Source organism: Anopheles ziemanni, chromosome X, assembly GCF_943734765.1.
Source record: "Anopheles ziemanni chromosome X, idAnoZiCoDA_A2_x.2, whole genome shotgun sequence".
In the NCBI taxonomy this organism is placed as follows: domain Eukaryota; kingdom Metazoa; phylum Arthropoda; class Insecta; order Diptera; family Culicidae; genus Anopheles; species Anopheles ziemanni.
The window spans coordinates 8678660-8699412 of record NC_080707.1 but is presented as its reverse complement, the minus strand read 5'-3'; the positions used below and the strand labels follow the sequence as shown (position 1 = coordinate 8699412).

At 47.2% G+C, this 20753-nt stretch overlaps 3 protein-coding genes across 3 annotated transcripts; 2 read left to right on the top strand and 1 right to left on the bottom strand.

Moving 5' to 3' along the window:
• Window positions 1–5640: 5640 nt before the first annotated feature.
• LOC131290985 (proton-coupled amino acid transporter 1-like) lies at window positions 5641–8382 on the bottom strand. Its single transcript, XM_058320177.1, has 6 exons — window positions 8174–8382; window positions 7007–7157; window positions 6730–6939; window positions 6196–6650; window positions 5950–6125; window positions 5641–5879 (listed from the first exon to the last, which is right to left on the bottom strand). The coding sequence occupies exons 1-6, from the start codon at window positions 8380–8382 to the stop codon at window positions 5641–5643; spliced, it is 1440 nt and encodes a 479-aa protein (XP_058176160.1).
• Window positions 8383–10910: 2528 nt separating this feature from the next.
• LOC131290984 (uncharacterized) lies at window positions 10911–15237 on the top strand. The gene is made up of 2 exons (XM_058320176.1): window positions 10911–14113; window positions 14643–15237. The coding sequence occupies exons 1-2, from the start codon at window positions 10911–10913 to the stop codon at window positions 15235–15237; spliced, it is 3798 nt and encodes a 1265-aa protein (XP_058176159.1).
• A 4223-nt stretch (window positions 15238–19460) lies between these two features.
• Window positions 19461–20485, top strand: LOC131290983 (uncharacterized). The gene is made up of 3 exons (XM_058320175.1): window positions 19461–19580; window positions 19652–20008; window positions 20081–20485. Exons 1-3 carry the CDS (start codon window positions 19461–19463, stop codon window positions 20483–20485), a joined length of 882 nt encoding a protein of 293 aa, XP_058176158.1.
• The last annotated feature ends 268 nt before the right edge of the window (window positions 20486–20753 follow it).

Genomic DNA, 20753 nt, shown 5'->3' with positions numbered 1-20753 from the left:
TATGCGCCTACAGAACAACTGACCAACCGTTTGACAGCGTTATAAATTTAATTAGTAAGATTTTTTCAACCCGAACACTGGTATAATCGCTTACAGACTTTGTTTTAACTAGAATAAATCTATATATTAAAATTATAAGAAAGGCTTGGGTGCGTTTATAATTCAAACCAGTCGCAACTAAACGAGCAAATTTATATTTTTGAAACAAACAAAGGTTCAGTTAAAAATGTGAAAACAAGAAATAAAACAAGTATTACAAATTACAATTAAATTCTCATCTACTCCTACAACTAATAACCATCAATTTAAAATCACAAGCAAAACAAACACCAAAGAAACATTTATACGCTTAAAATGAAGAGTATGTGACAACTCTGGTACTGATGGATGTTTTGTATTTATTACACACCGCGACTTGCTTTTGGATGCTCACAGTTAGCGATAAAATCCTCTCTGTGCGTTTGTTTGTTCTATTGGTACTCTTTTCGTGTCAGTTTCTACCCCGCGGTACTTACTTCTTAAATTTCTCTCCCTCTTTCATTCGCTCTCTTCCTTCCTTCTTTATCTGCTATTTAACCGGTTGCTATTCTATTAGCTTCACTTAGATTGATGGCTTTCGTTTGATATTTTGTAATCTTCCACCAACAACAATCACACAAGTGACCGCTCCCGATCGAGGGAAAATGGTGGTGGGAAACAAGAAGATGTGGAGACAACGGGGGGAGTTCACAGAGTTAGGTATGTGTACGTGCGTGCGCGATTGAAGGGCGGTCGGTTTGAAAACAACTTAACAAAAAAAAAACACACACACACCCACCAAAACGACGCCAAAAATAAAAAATCCGACTTCGCCGAAGCGCCGGGGAAATTCCTTCCTTTTTTCCGCGGAGTACGGACGCGATACGGCACCGGCATGTGTGTGTCCTCGGTGATGACGACGACGACGACGACGTGACCACAAGAAGACACCCACCGGGATCAGAGAGGAGGGTCCACACAAAAAAAAAAGAAAAACCGACAGAAAAGTAAAGGGCAAACGGTTGAAAAAGGGAAATTTTCTCGCTACGGTTGAACTTGCCTGCCGATATTGAGTGATTCTGTGGGCAGCTTTTGAAATAGAAACTCGACAGGTATGTGAGTGATGTTGCTTGCCAACGTATTGCACTTTGATTTTACTACAATTTTCCTCCGCCAGAGAGTGGGCGGAATGTTCCATTGCATCTCGAGCGCATCGATGCTAGGATGTGTAGGGGTTGTAGAAGTTTCCAGCTTACGAAAACCCCTTTGAACTGGTGTTTCAGTGTATCTCTAAGTATAAAACAAAAACGCCGAAAGATAATCGAGTAAATGAACAGCACAATGTGTCATTACTTTTAATTACACTTTTCATGCAAGTGTCTCAAGATGCAGGGGAATTACAAACGTTTCGTACGTTGGGCAAAGGAAATTAAACATTTCAAAGTGCAAAGGTAATTAAAAATTACTGTATTAAAATATTAATAAACATTGTAAAATAATCCTCTAAGCTTTAATTAAATGTAATTAAAAATGACTTGCAGCACTTGGAAAGTTAAGAGCCTTTAGTTCACATTTTTCCACATTTCGACTGCTGAGAAACTTTATGGAAACTCAAAACACCGAAGCTCCTAATAAAGTTTTCGAAGATTTACCACACCATTTTTGTCGATATTGTCACATAAAAGCATATATCTGTTGCTTATTACCAATTGCAGATGACGAACAATATGTTTGATGATATTGTGAGCTAAAAAAAAACAAGCAATACCCTTACGAAAGGTCGGGAGATGACACAGTTCAAAACATGAGCCAGTTCACGTGGTGTGCAGTTACGCCTGAAACGTTCTTGTTTTGTCTTTTTTTTATAAGTGTTTTCTCAATTATTATTTCTTTGGTTTATTTTATCAAAAAGACTTGAAGAGCCCACTGTGTTGTTAGTTAAAAACATAGCTTAAGATAGCGCAGATGCAGAGAAACATATATCGAGGTATTATATTTATCTACTTTCGCTCAACAATTTACTTGCAGAACTTGCAATAAGATTGCGATATTGGCGTGGTATGAATCAATAATTATTTGCACTTGTAAAGAAACAATAACAAAAGCAAATTCACGTTGATTGCGTACAGTAGCAAACAACAACAATGGCAAACACTTCGTGAAACCGATAACGCACGATACAGTTGCACTATAAATGAATTGTATGGGCTCGAAACACACTTCAAGTAATGGAACACCCCTCTTTAGAATAAACAAAAAGGGAATACAACTATGAACACACGAACTATAAACCAACGTTTTTCTTTTTAAATCACATGCAGTTGAAAATGTAAAACGCATAAACTATGAGGCATATCTTGCACCGAGGAAAGAATGAAAACTGTGTAGCACATGTTCCACTGAGAGATGCATAGAATTTACGACACGCCGATATTTGATTCAATGGTTAAAGTTAAGATGTAAACCCCTCTGTGCGTTCGTTTTTTTCTTTTTTATCCTGTTTCACTGCTTTTTTTCGTTCAATATTTCCTCGAGTTTCATCAATTCAATTGTAATTAATTCAGTGATATGCTATACACGGTAGTTAACATGGCCAGATACTGTTTACACAAGTCGTTTACTGTTTTGTGATGTTCATGCGAAACTTGGAACCGGCACAAATCCTTTTTGAAAAAACGACTTTGATTATTTATTATCACTTTTAAAATTGTTTCACCATACACGACTCACTTTACTGTTGCAGGATGTGAATCCTAGTTACACTTGCTTTGTTTGTATTTCTTTATTCTGGATAGCTCGAAAACTCAAGAATTGCATGAAGAAAAATGCACCAGAGAAGTTGAATCGAATGACTTTTCCAATGGCTGCGGAGGCAGCAGTTTGATGGCGAGATGGTTGGTAGAGGCGATGAAGGGTGGAGCATAAGTGAACAGAGGTTAAGCCCGGTAGATTGTAGGCACGGTTCCCTTATCTGGTGTGCGATGGGGGTGGGAAAACTCACCCTTAGTTTGTCGTGACACGGACACGGAAAGACCAAACACTTGAGAAACCACTCGTTGGACACTAAAACGGAAGGCCGAACAGGCACGAGCAAAACCCGGCTAGAGGCTAGGTCTAGGCTACTGCACTCGAAGACGCACCGCACCGAACTGAGTAGGTACTCAGATTTTCTCCTTTAGTATTTTGCTCTTTTGCTGAAGCAGCAAGCCGCACAAAGCACAAAATCAGAACCGTCCGCGTCGCCAACTGACCTGTAAATGTTCGCGAAACGGCGCAACTCCACTTCGCGAGTGCGCGCTGTAGCCTATCGCCAGCTCGCTCGCACGTCACGGCCGTCGCTAATCCCATAACCCCCCCTCCAAAGGGCTTACAACCACAATTACAAAACAATTCATAAGTGACGTTTAACATCGATGTTTGAAGGCTCGCATGGTTTTTTTTGGTGGGACGAACGAGATGGAAGGATGAGCTGTGCAAATTCCCCTTCCCCCGGCGATGCGAGACGATGCTGTTCAGAACAATAACCGAGCAGACAACAAGGGACAGTAAAAGTGAATCATCGAAGTCCGCCCAAGCTGACTTCATACAGCATATTCTGTAAGGTAATGTGAGGCATTATGCCCCGCTTGAATGGAAAACTTTTATAACTCGCAATCCATTCAAGGAAAATAATCTAAATCTTCACATATCGATTCTCTATACTCTCTTCTGCTAATAGAAACTAATGAATCGACATTGAAACTCTCAGATTATTATTACAACGAAGATTATTGAAAGGAATTTGTTCGTGGGGCAAAATGGTTTAGATGGTGAGGCAGAATGTCTGTTAACATTCATTGAAATATAGAGCATTTGGTAAAAACCCAATTGAGGCTCCCTACTCCCCCAATCGTCACCATTTTTTCCACGTTTGCGCCTGAAAGTTATGCAATAGGTGGCACATCAATTCAGATTGAAACAATAAAATAGACCAGGATATAAACAAGATCTTAGATCTGAGATCCATTTAGATCCTAGAAATGTGAAATTAAGAAAACTAATCAAGAACATTACTTTCCAAAGTAAATGCACCTTAGCTTGATGAGAGAGATCTAGAAAGCCGCACTTTTTGTACCTTAAGTTTGAAGAGGGACAAGTAAACGTCCGGAGCCACCGGATTAAGAATAAAATAAAACATAACATATTCTTAGATCAAATTGGTTATATGCTGGTAGGATAAACGAAAAATTTAAGAAGCAGATTCCATCTCTCACTTGTTTGGACAACAAACTAACAAAATTCTTACGCTATCTCACAAGGCGTTTTTAAATTAGTTTTCTGACATAAAAATCAGCTCAATAATATTACTAATGTAACAAGTCTAGAAAATAAGTAGAATCAAGATGACAACCCTGTGAGGAAACTATCCATTCAACAAAAGAACCCTTTTAAGACAGTTTGAATTCAGAGGTTTTTAACACTAAAATTCATAATCTAAAAATTAATATGGAAATGAAAACTGAAAATTAATATTATAATTTTTAATAAATCTTGCAGCCTTCTTTCGTTCAGTTCATGTAAAAAACGGGAAATAAAGGTATGAATATCATTGATTTTTGTTTATTTAGACTCAATTCACCAAAACCATTGTTTTCCCCACCACGTGAATCAATTTTTAACATGTCGGACAGTTGAAATGTCTGCTTGAAAAGTAATAAACTGTCCTTAATTATCGCTTTAAATGAAAATCTGATCATGTTTTAAATACTTCCTCAATTTTGATCTTCTAGAGCACGAATGTTTGTGTTGATGATTTTTAAACTGTTAAAGTCGATTGCCGCTTTCAGTTAACGTCTATTGTCATAAGTTTTCTGCACTTAAGACTAGCATTTAAGCTCAGCTGCTTAGCTCTTAACAACCCGGGTTACTTAACTTTGAATTGATTGAATTTGATTAAACTCTAGTGGGCTAAAGATGTATTGACGCGAAATTTGTGAAGTAAGCAGTTGCCTTGACACGGTGGAAACATACAAATCGATTAATGTTCATATCACATATTATCGGCTTAAGTAATTGACACAGTTGCAATTCTTTTAGCGTTCATAATGGTTTTGTGACTCTGTACATGTTCTGGTCGTTTAAAATACATGCAAATGTTACCTAATACAAACAATTAGAATGATGCTATAACAGATTGATTATAATACAAAATAAACAATTAAAACAATATTTACTCTGCCTATTGACTTTAATGTAATTGCGTCAATAATAATGAACCAAAGAAATTTAATAAAAAAGTGATAGAGTAATAACAAGAAACAGTACAGAATGTGGGGTTGAAAAAATCGAGCTAAGAGCATTATAAATATATAATTTTGAAGTTTCAACGAAATTTTACTTGAAAGAAAAAGTTATCGCTGACTGAGGGGATGTTTAGATAATCATCAAATAATGAAAAACTAACTAACTAAATGCTAACAAAAAGACATCTTACAGTGCGAAACAGACACATTGCTTGGGTCAAGGAAATCAACCTTGGCCAAAGAATCAAGCATAACACAACCACTTTGTAATACGAAAACTGTAGGGGGCGAAGTTGGCGATTACAAATCGATTCCACATCCGGTACGTCCGTCGATGGGGTTAGAAGCTTTTGATAAGTGCCAGCATGCTCTCGTACGTCCCCGTGACGACACCGATGCTGGCGATGAGCAGGATAAGCCCGTTCTTGGCCCACACGACCCCCGGCAGCCGTCCGCCAGGGGCGGCCAGCAGCGTCAGCTCGATCACCGGCGGAAAGATGAGTGCCAGTGCGGTCGAACAGAGCGCCCCGATGAGCGAGATGAACGCACCGAGGTTGGGGACACCTTCCGCAATTAAAACTGCAATGGAAGTGAAGGGCGGAGGATGAGTGTGACTGTGACACGGTGCAATGGGGGAGCGATTCCGTACAGGTGAGGAGTACCATGACCACGCGGAATAGAAGCTCCAGCCGGACTGGATGCCGCTGTTCAGGATCGAACCGCCTCCGGATGGCCGGAAGCATGATCTGGATGGCGATGAAGAACTGCAGCGCGTACCCGAACAGGATGCCGGTGGAGATCATCACCTTGACAGCTTGCGCTAGCCTGTAGGAAGAGAAACGGGGATCTTGGTGAATGTTGGAGGAATGGGAAAACCGTAGGCCGGATCTCATACAGGTCACCCTCGGGGAGGTTAAGCGTGAGGCTACCCTGCACCGTATCGCCCCACTTGAGGTAGCCCAAGAAACCGGTGGTGGTGAAGAGCAACGTCACCACGGTCATGCCCAGGTTGAGCACACCGAGAGGGCGTGAGAAATCGCGCGGACGTTGCATGGCGTTCTTGAGCGGCAGCACCAGGGCGATTCCCTCGAAGGCGAAGATGGCGGTGCCAAAGTAGAGCGGTAGGGTGCGCCAGCTGCCCACGAGGGGACGCGAGCCAACGAGCGGCGGCAGGTCCTGTACCGCGTAGTAGTAGGTGATGCCGATGCCGAGCACCATGCAGCTGTTGCCGATCGTCATGCACCAGGCGAGATACTTTAGGTTGGTGATAAGCGCAGGCAGCATCGTCGGCAGCAGGATGATCAGCATGTGCCAGTGTACATCAAAGACAACACCGTAGTAGTCGTAGATCTAAGCGTATGGACGAAAGGGACATGGCCGATCAGTGACAGGATGGCTTGCAACGTGGCGTAGCGTAGGGATACCTCACTTGCTTCATGTTAGAGCTGATAAATACAAAGTACACGCAGCACAGACCGAGCTGCGTCACGCATATAAAGAAATTGACGGCGGCATGGAGCGTCCGGGACCAACGGCGCAATGGCTCGTGGCCGTGGGCGAAGCAGAGTCCAACCGTTTCGGCAAAGTCCGGCATAGCGGCGAGCTTCAGCTGGCGTTGCATCTTTCCGGCGCAGTTTATCTGGGGAATTTGGAGAAGACCTGACGGTTAAGACATCCGTTAGGGGAGCGGCCTATCCTCACAGTACCAGTATATGCTCGCTGTGCACCGAAATCACGCCGAGGAAGATGGTCAGGATGGGACTGAGCAGTAGTCCACCGTTTCTGAAGGCGTCACCCATCGCGTACAGGCCCGGTCCCACGTTTCCCTTGAAGATGTGCATGATCGTCTCCAGGTACCTGTCGAAGAAAAGCGTCAGTATGAGTAAACACTACTCTGCATTTTAGTACACGGTACTACATCTGTTTTGGATGGTACTAATACGGTCGAATTATTTGATGTTATTCTTTTCTATGAACGATGAAGCGATAAATGAGATGTATTCTTATGTTTTTCTAGATTCTGTAGAGATTTTAATATCTCTTTTGGGTGCCAAGAAATGACTTCACCCTTGCAGTGTCATCGTTTAACGTCAAATTACATTCATTATAGCTTGGATGTAAACATGAATGTAAACCGGAAGCGACTACCTTTCGAGTTTCATCCAGTATCAATCAATGAAGACTAGAAGACTCCTTCAGATGCATCCCAGCTCCGGAGATACCACGTCTGACTTGCTAGCAGCAGCATTGTCAGCTCGAATTGCTTGAGAACCGGTCTCGGTGGGACAGCTTTAATTTATGAATTAAATTTTTATGCATGTGGGATGTACATTGGCATTCTTCACACGATTGCACGATTTAAACACCGGCGAAGTGTTGTTATTTTCGGCACCATAGCGTTACCAATCCCTCGCTGCGTGTGTGTGTGGTACAACACACTCTGCCGTGACTTTGTATTTCCCACGGACACACACGTTGGGGGCCATGCATATTAATAGTTTCCGAAGAAGCGGGAAGGTCCGGTTCGCGTGTTTGCAAACTCCCATACGGCGTGTCGGAAGAACTTCCCGAGCATTATCAGGCCGGCGGTCCGGGTGAGGTATCGGCGGTGCGCGACAATTTGAGAAAGCAAAACCCCACGGGGTTCGCCTCTCACACGCACGGTACGCATGCTCGGAGGACGCGTCTGCGAGAGCTGATAAACAAAATCCGGCACCGGATGGGAAGCACTCTCCTGCTTAAGTCTGGTGGAAATTCATCATTCTACGACACCTGTCGACCGCTTGGTGGTAGGTGATATGCGTGCAGCATTCAAGATTAGCTGAAGCACGTGGTCGATAACATGAAGAATGGGTACTGGGTCATATACTTACGATGTAGGATGATCTGCCTGTAGCCCATGGCCTCCACCTCCTTGCGGAGCTGCTTCGGATCGTTCGTGCTCGGCCGACTTCACCGTCAGCTGATCCGGCACACTGTCGGCATCGAACGAGACGTTAACGAATCCTGCCAAACCATTCGACTCCTGCAGCTGGATAGCATCACCCTGCCCGCAGACTGGTTCCTCAGCTTCCGGATTCATAGTCTTTCCCATGACTGAGTTTTGCTACCCTCTCTCTCTCTCTCTCTCTAACGCTGACGACGAAAATCGCGATCAAAACAGAACGGGAACTAACTGGCAAGCGACGCCGATCAGTTGTTTGCAGGCGCCACACGGCAGTATTTATAGGCGCACAGATGCTCGAAACGCACACAACCGCCACACGGGCAGGGAAAGTTGTCGAAACCGGTTTGCTCTCGCTGGAATACTCCACCGCCGCACCTGAGGTTGAGCGTTGTCTGCCAAGCGCGATTGTTTGAAGCTGACCTGGATCTGCTGATTGCCTTTGTTGGTTCACTGTGTCATCAAACTATCTGCGTTCCCGCCAGCGATGCTAGTCTCTCTCTCTCCGAAGCCCCTGGATTCCTGAATAGGTGACTTTTTTTATCTCCGCCGAGACTCCAACGATACGGATCGTACACCAAGATGGCGGGCACAGCAACCCGTTCTCCACACGGTCCACGGTTCCACCGATGACTGACGCGGCTGAGCCAGGAGTCGGTATCTCTGGCGCACGTCTGCTGGCGCGCCCGCAACAGTATGCGTAATGGCGGCTTATGTTCGGCGACCCAGCGGCTTCGGTGCACGTAGTGGTAGTGGACACACGTTCTTGGCACATTGTCACACATTTCACCGCGCCGTGTTTGCGTAAACACACGTGAAATGGTCCGCGACACTCGTGCCGGCCGCTGCTCGTGGGACCCAACCAAGAGGGGGGAGGGGGGGAGTGTGTGCGAAAAACCATACCAATGGGCCGGCGCACAATGTGGGAAGATTGTGCTAGTGGCTAGGAGCATCCCGCCATCGCGCTCAGTGACCCTGACTTTGGGATGAGGTTATGAAACCAATGCCCCAGTCAACCACCCCAACGATGTCACAACACGTGCGCCTACTCAGATTTTCCCAGATTGCTGAAGCGGTGGAGGGGCTGGGTGCGGGGCTGCGATTTATTGTTGTTTTTCTTGCTAGCAACGCAGAGGGTCACGAGCTAGGCGCCAACTAGTTGGGAAATCACCAATAACTTGTATGAATACCACGTCTTAGAAACATAAAGAGAAATCCCCGGCGTAAATGGCAAATCGAGAAAAAAAACGGATGAATTAAAATGCCTTAGCTGATCGCAAAACCCTGATTTTGAAGCCGGGAACCGGAGGAATCCACTTAGGGTAAATTGAGGCAATATGCACCTTCCTTAAGCGAAAAGCAAACATTTCTCACAGTCAATTGCAGGACAATACTCCAAATATTCCATAACCGAGCAGTACCAAAATGACATTAAAACTGTCAAATTGCTACAGAAACTGTCATTTTTAAGAATACTCTTCTAAATAACCAGAACTGATTGGGTTAGTCCCACCCTATTTATAACTATCAGAGCCATTTATGAAGATTTTTCAGTTTTAAAGCATGTATAGTTACAAAACATTGGAAAATGTTATACTATTTTTTTCACCTTACGGTTTTTTCAACCACCACATATATTGTCTGTGTCTGAGGCTCTATGTCTGATTCTCTGAAATGGGTGAGTTAGACAATTTAAAACAAATCTAAAGTATTCAAATTATGCAAACTATTCCTAAGTATTTCAAATTAAATGTACAGTATAACCACTGGTAACCAAATATAGTGCATATTATCCCACTTTCCCCTACATTAAAAAAAATCGGATGCTTTGATCGGAGGAACGTTTATTCCATTCCCAACGCTAATTAAATTTCCATTATTATCAGTGTTTGCACCAAGAAAAGCAAAGAGAACACAACCCGCTTCTATTCAAACGATAATTTGGAGCAATGAAAAACTGCAATGGAGCCGTAACGCATCACGCATAGCCGCATTACCTGCGGTACCACTATTTAGCCGGATCGGATCAGCTATCATTGTTTGCATATCATTGTCACAAATCATCGTTCGGGGGGGAGGGAAATTTGTTTAACTTTCACTCCCACCCGGCGTTTGTTTGTTTGCTTTCGTCCGCGCGGAAAATGGCTCTCGAGAGTTCTCTACGGACTTGGTGACTGTTACGCTTCGGTGGTAGTACTTTTACTTGCACCCTGATTATGATCGCTTCGGGTGGCGTTCCGGTGACATTCAGCCGAACCCAGGCCCAGTTCTGATTGGATCCAGCCAAGCGCTCACTCTTTCCGGATCGTTAGGCAATGGCTCCGGGAGTGGAGAAGATGGCTCGGAAATTGTGCGGCTCGGTGTAGAGTGCAGTAATGAGGCTTGTGCAAGAAAGACCCGACTCGGCGAAAGAATGGAGCAGAAGACGGTGTGGCCAACTGGAGCATGTCGCCTTCAGTGCGAGTGCAAGGTTAAGTGCACCTGACGGTAGCGCATGATACCGACTGCCGGTGGAAACTTTTAGGCCAGTGGAGCGCCACAGTTCAGATCACACACGAGGTTACCTGGCACATCTTGCCACAGGAAGGTTGACGTTGTCACCAAGTTCAGTAGCCGTTCTTCCTTCGTTCAGTGCAGTCGCCAGGTGGTAGTTCAGTGATTCCAACATGGGCTGGGGTGATCGTCTCGTCCTGGCCATGTTCTTGGGCGTGTTCCTAGGGCCAGACGGAGCGCTCGCGGTTAGTGGAATATACGTGAATAATCAGAAGATTGACAAGTTCGAAGCGGACCGCATCAAGCTGCTTCACCCGGCACGACCCTCGCCCAGCATCAATCAACCACCGTCGTCATCAGTGGGAAAGAACGAACTCCTGACGAAGGACAACTTCACCAACGCTCAGCACTACTATCAGTATCTCGTGGGAGCCAATCCAAGTAGCTACATCGACCTACTGTGGGGTAGGAATAAAACACACTTCCCGTCGTCGCTCCGTGTTGGCGCTCCGTCGCTGGGCTTCAACTGGCACTCCGACGACGAGCAGTCGTCAATCAAGAACACACTCAACAACTCTAGCCCGGTGTACATTGGGGATTACCAACGCGTCCAGCTGCCTGTTTTGCTTCCGAGTACGAGCACGCGCGCTCCAACCTTAAGACCGAGCAAGCGATTCAAGAAGCGACCGAAACCAAAACCTACCCTTGCACCCCCTCCAGTTCAGGTGAGTTCCGGTGGGAAGGACGAGCTATCACCAGAAACGTTGGCTCTGCTGAGTCGCTACTACTCGTTCAGCTGCACGCTGGTTCCGAAGCAGCGAAGCCAGCTGGTGGCAACAACCACGATGCCTCCGACAACGACACGCAAACTGAAGACGCGCCGACTGACCACTCAGCGACCGACAACGGTGATGACTACCTCACGCCCGATTACTTCGTCCAGCACCGGTAAGCGCAAGAAAACGACCGTCTACGTCGACCCACCAGTGATCAACAGGATCGGTGGGATGCTTGAGTCGGTGTACAACTTCATGGAGAACGCCCTGACGAGCACGGAGTACGTGCCGGATTCGAAGGAGGCTGGGGCTGCTGGAGTCAGCAAGGCAGATCCACAGGACCAACTCCGTTCCCTAACCGCAGGTAGCACGAAGGTAAAGCGCAACACACGCAACATCACGTCAGCAATATCGGACATTTTGACAAGAATAGGAGGAAGTACGGAGCTCGACTCCGACATTCGTAGTACCAGCTCATGGGAAACGACCACAACCGAAAGTTCGTCGGAGAGCTCTAAGCGCTTCACACCGGACCGTGTGACTATCTCCGGACTACCGACGATTGTTAGCGAAGGCAACAAAAACAAGATGACCACGAATATCCAGGTGACGAGTGAGTACACGGCGGCAACTCCACCTACCGTGCCGGTGCGTAAACCCTCAAGCTCAAGCGACGAAAATGACGAAGACAGCAGCGAGGAAGAGTCGGAGGAGGACTACTTCGGTGGGTTTGATGGATTTAGCGAGGACGACGAAGAGGAGGATGATGATGAAGATGACGATGACCAGAGCAAGGATGGTGACAGTGAAGAGTTGGGTCGTCCCGGTGGCCAAGGGATACTGGTGAACGATAAGGACTATGATGACGACGATGAAGGTGGGGCACAGGCTGGGCAGCCGGTGCGTATCAAGCGGGTAAAGAAGCGCCGCCGTAAGAAGCGACCTGCGGCCAGCTACGAGGACACGGCTGAGTATAGCGACGAAGACGATGGCTCGTCGGACGAGGAGGGCGAGTACGACGATCGAGACGAACCTTCCGGAGACGATGATGAAGAGGATGACGATGACTACGAATCCGGAGAGGCTCCCGATGATGCCGCGGAAGGATTTTTCGGCGGACTGTTCTCCACCTTCGGGCGCTTTGTACGTTCGCTAGGGTTCGGTGGAGCGGCACGCGGCACCCCCGAGGAGTATGACGACTACGATGAGAGCGGTGGGCGTAGTACGACCCCGCGGGTACTTGACACTAATCGACGACCAACACGCAGCACCTCGAACGGGGCCGATGGTCCGGCGACGCAGATTGAGCGTGACCCGGATGTGACGTCTCCCGAGCGAAGTCCTCCATCTTGGCTAAACCTACCGCCGTCGTATCTGTTCAACGAGATCGGCGACGATCCCGTCGAGGTGCCGGTGCAGGAGGAGCTAACCGTGCTGGAAGCACCGGTTCCTCCTACTCCCGAGAGTCCGACAAGCGTCGGGACCAGTTCGAGCTGGTTCGATTTGATGATGCCTTGGGATTTCTTCAACCCTTGGACGCACGACGATGCAGAGAATCTGGTGCAGGAAGCGATCCTCGCCACCGAGGTACCAGTAACTCCAGCAGCACCAACTCGGCCACCTGAGGTGGAAACAAGTACAGCCAGTGCACCTGTCGCTGGGTCGAACTGGTTGTCACAGTTCTTCGCAGGCTCACCGACACCCACCAAGACTCCGAAGCCACGCCCGAAACCTCCGAAGGCGCCTCAGGCGGAACAACTCGTTGCGGCTTTGGCGCAGTACCTCGTGCATGCACGTCCCACGCCGCCATCAACGCCGAAGCCAAAGCGCAAGAAGTCCTACGCCGGCTATCAGCTGTGGCGCGTTTCCGTGCAGGGCAGTGAGCATCTCCAGCGGCTCGTCGACTTCCAGCGGTCCCCCGAGGGGCTTCAGCTGCAGTGGTGGAGTGGACCTTCGCTCTACGAACCCACGGACGTGCTCGTGCCACCGGGAGCCGTCGCCGAGAACTTCCACGACTACCTGCTGGAGGACGGCGTGCAGTACGAGCCGACGATACGCGACCTCGGCAGGGCGATCGCGTACGAGAACCCACGCATGACGCGTCGCGAACAGATCGAAAACGAGGTACTCCATGGTCACCCGATGACCTGGTTCCGTTATCATCGATACGCCGACATTGTCAAGTATCTGGACTACTTGGGACGGCGCCATTCGCAGCAGGTGCGTCTGCTCCACATCGGGCGCTCCTACGAGGGTCGACCTCTAACGGTGGTTCGGGTTTCGTTCCCACCGCCTGCCAGGCGCTCGTCACGCAGTGCGACCAAAAAGCGTCGACCAGCGGTCTTCATCCAGGCTGGCGCTCACGGCCATCAGTGGATTGGGCCGGCTGTAGCTACTTGGTTCTTGCAGCGCCTACTGGAACCGTCCAACTCCACGGCGGAGCAGGAGACGATTCGAGCGTACGATTGGTACGTGCTTCCGGTGGCCAACCCCGACGGATACGAGTACAGTCACGAGCACGATCGGATGTGGTCCAAGAGCCGCTCACGTCCGGACCATCGCCCTCAGCCAGGCTTCGGGCAGACCCTGCTGACGAGCGCGTAGGTATCAGTACTCAAGCACCGGGTCTTTGTGTGCATCACTCAATAGGTCTTCCATTTCTCCCGATCAAATCAGAATCGAGAGGATACCTTCTCAATGTATAAGTCAGTTATCGAGTTCCATGCCTCGACAATTGAAGCTTTCAGGCCATAAGTACTTGAAGGCCTTAACCTGAACATATGCCCATATTGTGTAAACCAAAGGATTCTAGTCTGGGCTAATGAGAGGCCTAATGTAATTGCTCAAAATTCTATGCGTTTCTTCAGCCTCTTCTCCTTCTTGGTACTTCCTCATAATCGCCATTACTTTGGATTCCAAACTCTGTGGCGACTGGTAACTCATTTAGTCACTCTTGGGATTCGGAGCGCTCTTTGAGGTTGTAATCTCTGTGACGACTATGAAAAATAGAAACAAAACCTATCCTTTGAGGGTCAAGTCTATCATTCCAATGCTAAGAGTCGACGTACTCATTCATTCGTACTCAGTACGCTCATCAGTAGTACCTTTCTTCTCCGACTCGCCCATTAGGCTCAGCTGGTGGAGTAATGCGCAGACGACGACGTCTCAGGACCGTGCGCCGGAGACCTGCTACGGCGTGGACCTGGATCACAACTGGGCGCATCGCTGGCAGGACACAGCCGAGTCGTCGCGCAGTGAATGCAGCGCCAACTACGCCGGACCGACTGCCTTCTCCGAGCCGGAAACGCGCGCCGTCCGTGACCTTCTGCTGACGGGTCGCGCCCGGAACGTGAGGATATTCCTGTCCCTGCAGGCGTACGGTCAAACGCTCAGCTACCCGAGCGACGGCGACGACTCCTCCACGCGCCACGGGGCCTACGCGTTCGGGGATGTGCACGAGATGGCAGCCGTCGGGCTGGAGGCGATGCGTGGAGCCGGCGGTGAGCTACCGTACACTCTCGAGCGGCCAGGCTCAGCGAACCGTGGTCCCGAGCGGGGTGGAACGGCGACGGGATACGCACGATACGCGGCCGGCATCCGGTACAGCTACACCCTGCGCCTTCCCGATACGGGCACGCACGGGTTCCTCTTTCCGCCGTCCAACATCATCAGCACCGGCCGGGACACCTTCGAGCTGATCAAGGGCATGATGGACTATAGCTAGTCCAATTAAGAGTATTTTATAAATTTATTTATTTCACAATGTTTTTAGATTAATCAGACGGGTGCTCTTAGATAATAAAACCTCCTAGTGATGCGATAGCTGTACAGCGAAGTTGGTTCTATGAGTTTGATGTTTAAAAATAACGAATCTTCTAATGCCTACTTCTAAAAGCTACACTGCACAGTAGGCGATTGCCGGGAAAACAATTTAAGAAAATGATTTTTCGTGTTTGGATATTAACTGTCAGATAAAATTACCCTTATTAGATGAGGACTTTAACTGTCATTTCTGCCCCAACTTATACTGTCAAATCGCGTTTGACAACAACATTCTTTCCTCAAAATCGGAGCATACCTGATTCCATTTTTGACAGCTAAAAAGACTGGGCAAAAATGACACTTAAAGTTCTCGTCGAATAAGAGTATAATGGGAGGGTTACTATGTAACATATCAGAAAAAAATAAGAGAGCATTCGGTAGGCCATTTTCCTTTCTCATCTAGCACCGGATTTTGACACCAAAAGGGTATTGTTATATAGATAAATCTGTATGAATGAAGGTTTCCCATTTCACTGAGCAGTATCCTCGCTGAACGTAGTCGTGTTACCTGTAGGGATATAATTCTAGCATCAATATGGAACTTCTGAGCCCCACCATCTCCTAGAACCATGCGTTTGTCATGGCTTCAAGTAAAAAACTGAAAGAAAAATCGTGTGAAAATGTGAAAGTTGAATCAAACGGTGATGTAATTTATCTGCTCGAACTTATTATACATTCAAGTTAATATTTAGACGGTTCATTACAGCTTGCTATACTAAAATCGTGTTATTAAGAGTTAGTGTTCTTTGAACTTTAGGCTCAAAGATACTAGGCGTCTCCATCGCAAAATTATAAAGTAGTCGAAGTGATGATAAATTTATTGTATTGTTAGAATGTTGTAGCCGATAGCAGTGTTTAGTAATGTTGACATACCCAGACAGATCATTCCATATTTATAATCCCAAAGTGAGTTCACATTGCAATGTGTTACACATTTTACATAACATTATATTTATCTCTAAATTTAAACCAGAGTCATTTTTCTCTCATAAGCAGATTTATTGAGAAGGATTCTCATATTGTAGTTTTAGACCGTTCCACACATCTGAATTCTAGGGATACTCCTTTCTCTTTAATTACTGTTTAGTCTTCTCAACAACCGTTGCATTTGTAGAACGTGTTTAATCTTCCTTTGAAATTGTATTCAACTTGATTTATTTAGTATTTTAGATCTCTAGACCTTAATGAATCTTCAAATATTCACGAATCTATAAGATTTGCCAAAGAATCATGACTTCAGTTGTTGAGAAAACATTTAATTCAATTCATGGATCAAAATACGAATCACTAAACTCTAATTGTGTGAACGTAATGCAAAATATAACATACTTCTTCGTTGTGGGAATCATTTTTCTTCTTGTGTGGAATATCGGAATATACCTTGGAAATGCATTGGAAAAAGTTGAACATTAATCTTAATTCCGCCAACTACATCCAGGCTGCCCACTGTGCACTGCTCTTCAGGAAAGCTTCGATAAAGGAAAGCGACAGAGCTTACGGAAATGTTTCGCCCGAATACGGTAGAAGGTTGAAATATTTCATTGAAAGGACATTTGGAAGTCACGGTCGGAGCTTTTGCGAGCGGAAGCTTTTCTCCCAGCGGCAATTTGGAGCCTTTTTGGAGTCCTGGCGTTGGTGACGGAGGACTCTCGTGGGAAATGACTTTGTCTTAGCTTTACTTTTTTGTTGGGTTTGTTTGGCCAAAGAAGAGCGGAATCGAAAAGAGTTGTAGAATCAATCCGCAGTTTTCCACCAGTGGGAAATGGCTGTACTTTTGTAACCCGGAGGGGGGGAATGGAAAGCTGAATTAAATGTTGATGATGACGTTCAACGAAACGTTTAATGCTGTGGAAAAGAGGGAAAGCTCCGGAAAATCAAATCAAAACTATGTTTAATTTACAGCCAGAACGCACGCGGCCTTCCCATTTCCTTTTCGCTCAGCTGTCCCCGCTGTTTGTTATGTTTCATAACGGCAAGTTTTTTGGGACATTTAAAAACCTTCCCTCCCTCACACCCTGTCACCATTTTTCCTTCGGAACCGTACCGATGTGAGGTTATGGTTTGTTTTGCGGCGAAAAGAATGCATGCTGCGGAGCGGATGGAAACTTCGACTACTGCGCTTTGCGTGTCGAGAGTCCATTCGAACACACGACCAGACGAGGAAAAGCCCCACCCCCCCCACCCATCCTCCCGCTAACTAGTGACGGTGTGCCAAAGTTTGCGCGTCCCTCCCGCCTGCGCTTCCCGGTCTGCAATTCCGCAGATGTTACCACAAACCCGAATTGTTCCGCTTTCGCTTATCAGACCTCCATCAAGCGCCCATTAGGGTTATTAATACCATTATTATTGGAAACCACTGCCGGGCGCACCGTTCCAATAGGAGGGGTTGACCCGACATTTCACGATCGGGAAGACGCTTACCCACGTCTCGGCGAACTCTGAATTCGAAACCCGCTAGGGCCGCTCCCTCTCCACATCTCCGACGCGTGTATTAATCGCAGTAATACGTTTCCATTTCCACAGAGCCGCGGAAAAATCGTCCATCATGCTGGAGCTGATTAATATATTGGGGACCCACCGAAAAACCCCGACATACACCCGAAAGCGTTTGAGGCGAATTTTCCGACTAGAAGTTGCAGCTAGATAGAGCTGTCGGCAAGGCCAAGTTAATCACGACTGACGATTGAGCGGGAGGGGGGAAGGGTTTGATGTGGAGTTACACCGAACCTACGGCTCTCAAGCCCGCACCCCGCGAGACTAGGACCTTTCCACCGCCGCACGGCTAGCTCAAAAGTTCAATCTAACAGCACTTAGGTTAAGTTTACGGCTGCCGACTTGTCGAAGGCAGGAAGAAGGAAAAAGGAATTGAGCACAGAAAAAGAGAACAGAATCACAACTCTGCGCCATGCATGTGTGTGTGTGTGTGTTTTGGTAAGGTACCACAATATTTGCTGATGTGAGGATGGCAGGCAAAAATTGGTGAAATACAGTCAGTACCAACTTTGGGCGCAGTTTAGTTCCTTCAATCGCACAGTGGGAAGCTGGTGTGGAACAAGTGGTCATAAAGAGATTAGGTGAGAATCGGCGGTTTTTTCTCGATGTTTTGTTCCACTTAACAAAACATATGCAACGAGAAGATTGCAATTGTAGTAGAAGTGTTTGGCTTCACTAAATAAGTTATTTATCAAAATGTTAATGTACTTTTATACCTAAAGTTAGGTTACCTACTATTATGTTGTAACATGCCCCAAGCTATTCCTTCTATGCTTGAAAACTTGAAATTATCAAAAGTCTTAATATAATCAAATGGCTTATGTGTATTACTAAGGATACAAAATGACATTTGATTGAAACAAACCAATTTGTTTGGAATTTCAATACAGTCTACTTGCTCATATAAAATGATCCCTTGTCATTTTTCATCCTCCTTCGTTGCAATTATCCTGTTTGGTAAAAGGTCTGTAACAATGTCGAGAAACAAAACTTTTCTATTCCTTAAGTAATCATGTTTTTACCAATTCAAATAACTCTTCTGAGCTGTAATTTGTTTGCTAGAAATTTTCGAATTCACATATTCGGCGGCATTCTAAAAGGAAAAACATCTATCGGTTTTAGTTAGTTTGTTTACTGTAAGGGAATGTAACTGTAATTTTTGTCCACCTTTTCCCCATTGTGATAATCGCTGGGAACTTCTGCACGCCGCTTTCATGATGGTAGGAGTCATAAGCTGTGTGAAGCATTGTTACGAGCTCGGTTGGAGAATCAGATAGGCAGGCGTCGCCTAAAATCGGAACTTCAGTGTAGCCGTGCGGGCGTAGGAAGTTGATGCATTGTTGTGATTTTCTTTTTTGCAAACTGATACCACGTACACCGTGCCTTACCGGTCGGTAAGGGTACGTCCTCGAGCTGCATGAAACTTTTCCAAACTCACATTATCCGCCCGCACCCAGCAGGACGACGACCGCAAACTCCCCCGGACGTGGAGGGCTTGGAAGTAAGCGAGCGTTTGGAAGTAACCACGCTCGGCAGAACCGGAACTTCAGTTTCGAACTTCAGTCCACATCGAGCGCGGGTCTACGTAACGCGCGAAGTTGGTGCAATCAGTAGCGGATATCGGAGCTTTCGATGGACCAACCGGACAGCGATCAGCCGGCCGTGGGTGTTACCTCAATGCGCCTGAGCTACGACGAGCTGCGGAGAACGTTGAGGCAATTCGAGTACTTCCGCCATTGGACCGAGGAGCAGGTGCGTTTTGTATATGAGTGATTCTCAAGGCGGAGATTATTACTGAAACATGCGTTCCTATCGTGCGTTAGATACGAGAGTGTAGTGTTCTGGCACAGGTGGTTCAGTATGCGCCGCACCAGACGATCCCATTGGAGCTACCGCTGCCATTCGCCTACCTCGTCCTCAGCGGCCAGTGTATGATACTGCAGTGTTTGCAGGTGGTGCGGGAGCCTGGCCAACCACGTCGACTCCTGGAGCTCGAACGTGCAGATCCCTCGCCTCAGGATAGCTGTCAGGTAAAGTCTGAGTCCCCTACGGAGCAGCTCGAGCAGATACTACACTGGCACGACACCTTCCGCTCGAGGGTAGCGGCAGACTCTTCCACCCCGGACATTGACACCACCGCACCTCCATACGATCCAGATCGAGCAGTCGCCTTTGTCGAGGTAAATAGGTTAAGAACTACTAAAGAGACTGATTGGCATCAGAGTTGTTTTGATTGGCTCCACTTTTGGCAGACTCCACCACCTGAGCAGCGTGTCGTCCATCACTTCTTGGACGTCGGCACGTTCCGGTGTGGGGCCGTGTTCGGTCTGGGCGAGTGTCACCAGCAACGCACGATCGTGGCCCGCTGCCGGACGCAGTGCCTGCTGATACCGCGCTGCTGGCTGTTCCTGAAGCGCCAGAACATCGGCAACACCTGGCAGCGGCTACGCATGTACCTGGACTGGCAGCTGCCGACGCGAGACGAGCTGTTCGGCCGGCTGCAGAGTGAGCGAGCCTGGTTGCGCTACCGTCGACGCCTTATCCGGGAAGCGGCAAAGCGTCCAAGCCGTACCCTGCCTGCCGACGTTCCCATCATCTGTCGCATCGCCGAATCGACACTGCCCAGCCTAAGGAAGCCAAGCCGGAAGTCTGCCTAAGGACCCCGATCCCGAGGACATCTGGAACCTGCGTTACGGCCTATGCCTCACCATCCCTCCCCGAACGTGAAGTGTGTAGCCTACCATCCCACCTCAGGGACGTCACAGATGATCACCCATTAGAGGTTTTATTTTCTTGCTTGCTTGTCACCGTTACGCACCGTCCTTCGTGAAAGTTAAGTTCACCAACTGGATGTATGGATGATGAAAATAGGTGAAACGAAAGGTAAACCTGGTGCTGGTGGGAACCCCGCGGTCGCCAGCCCAG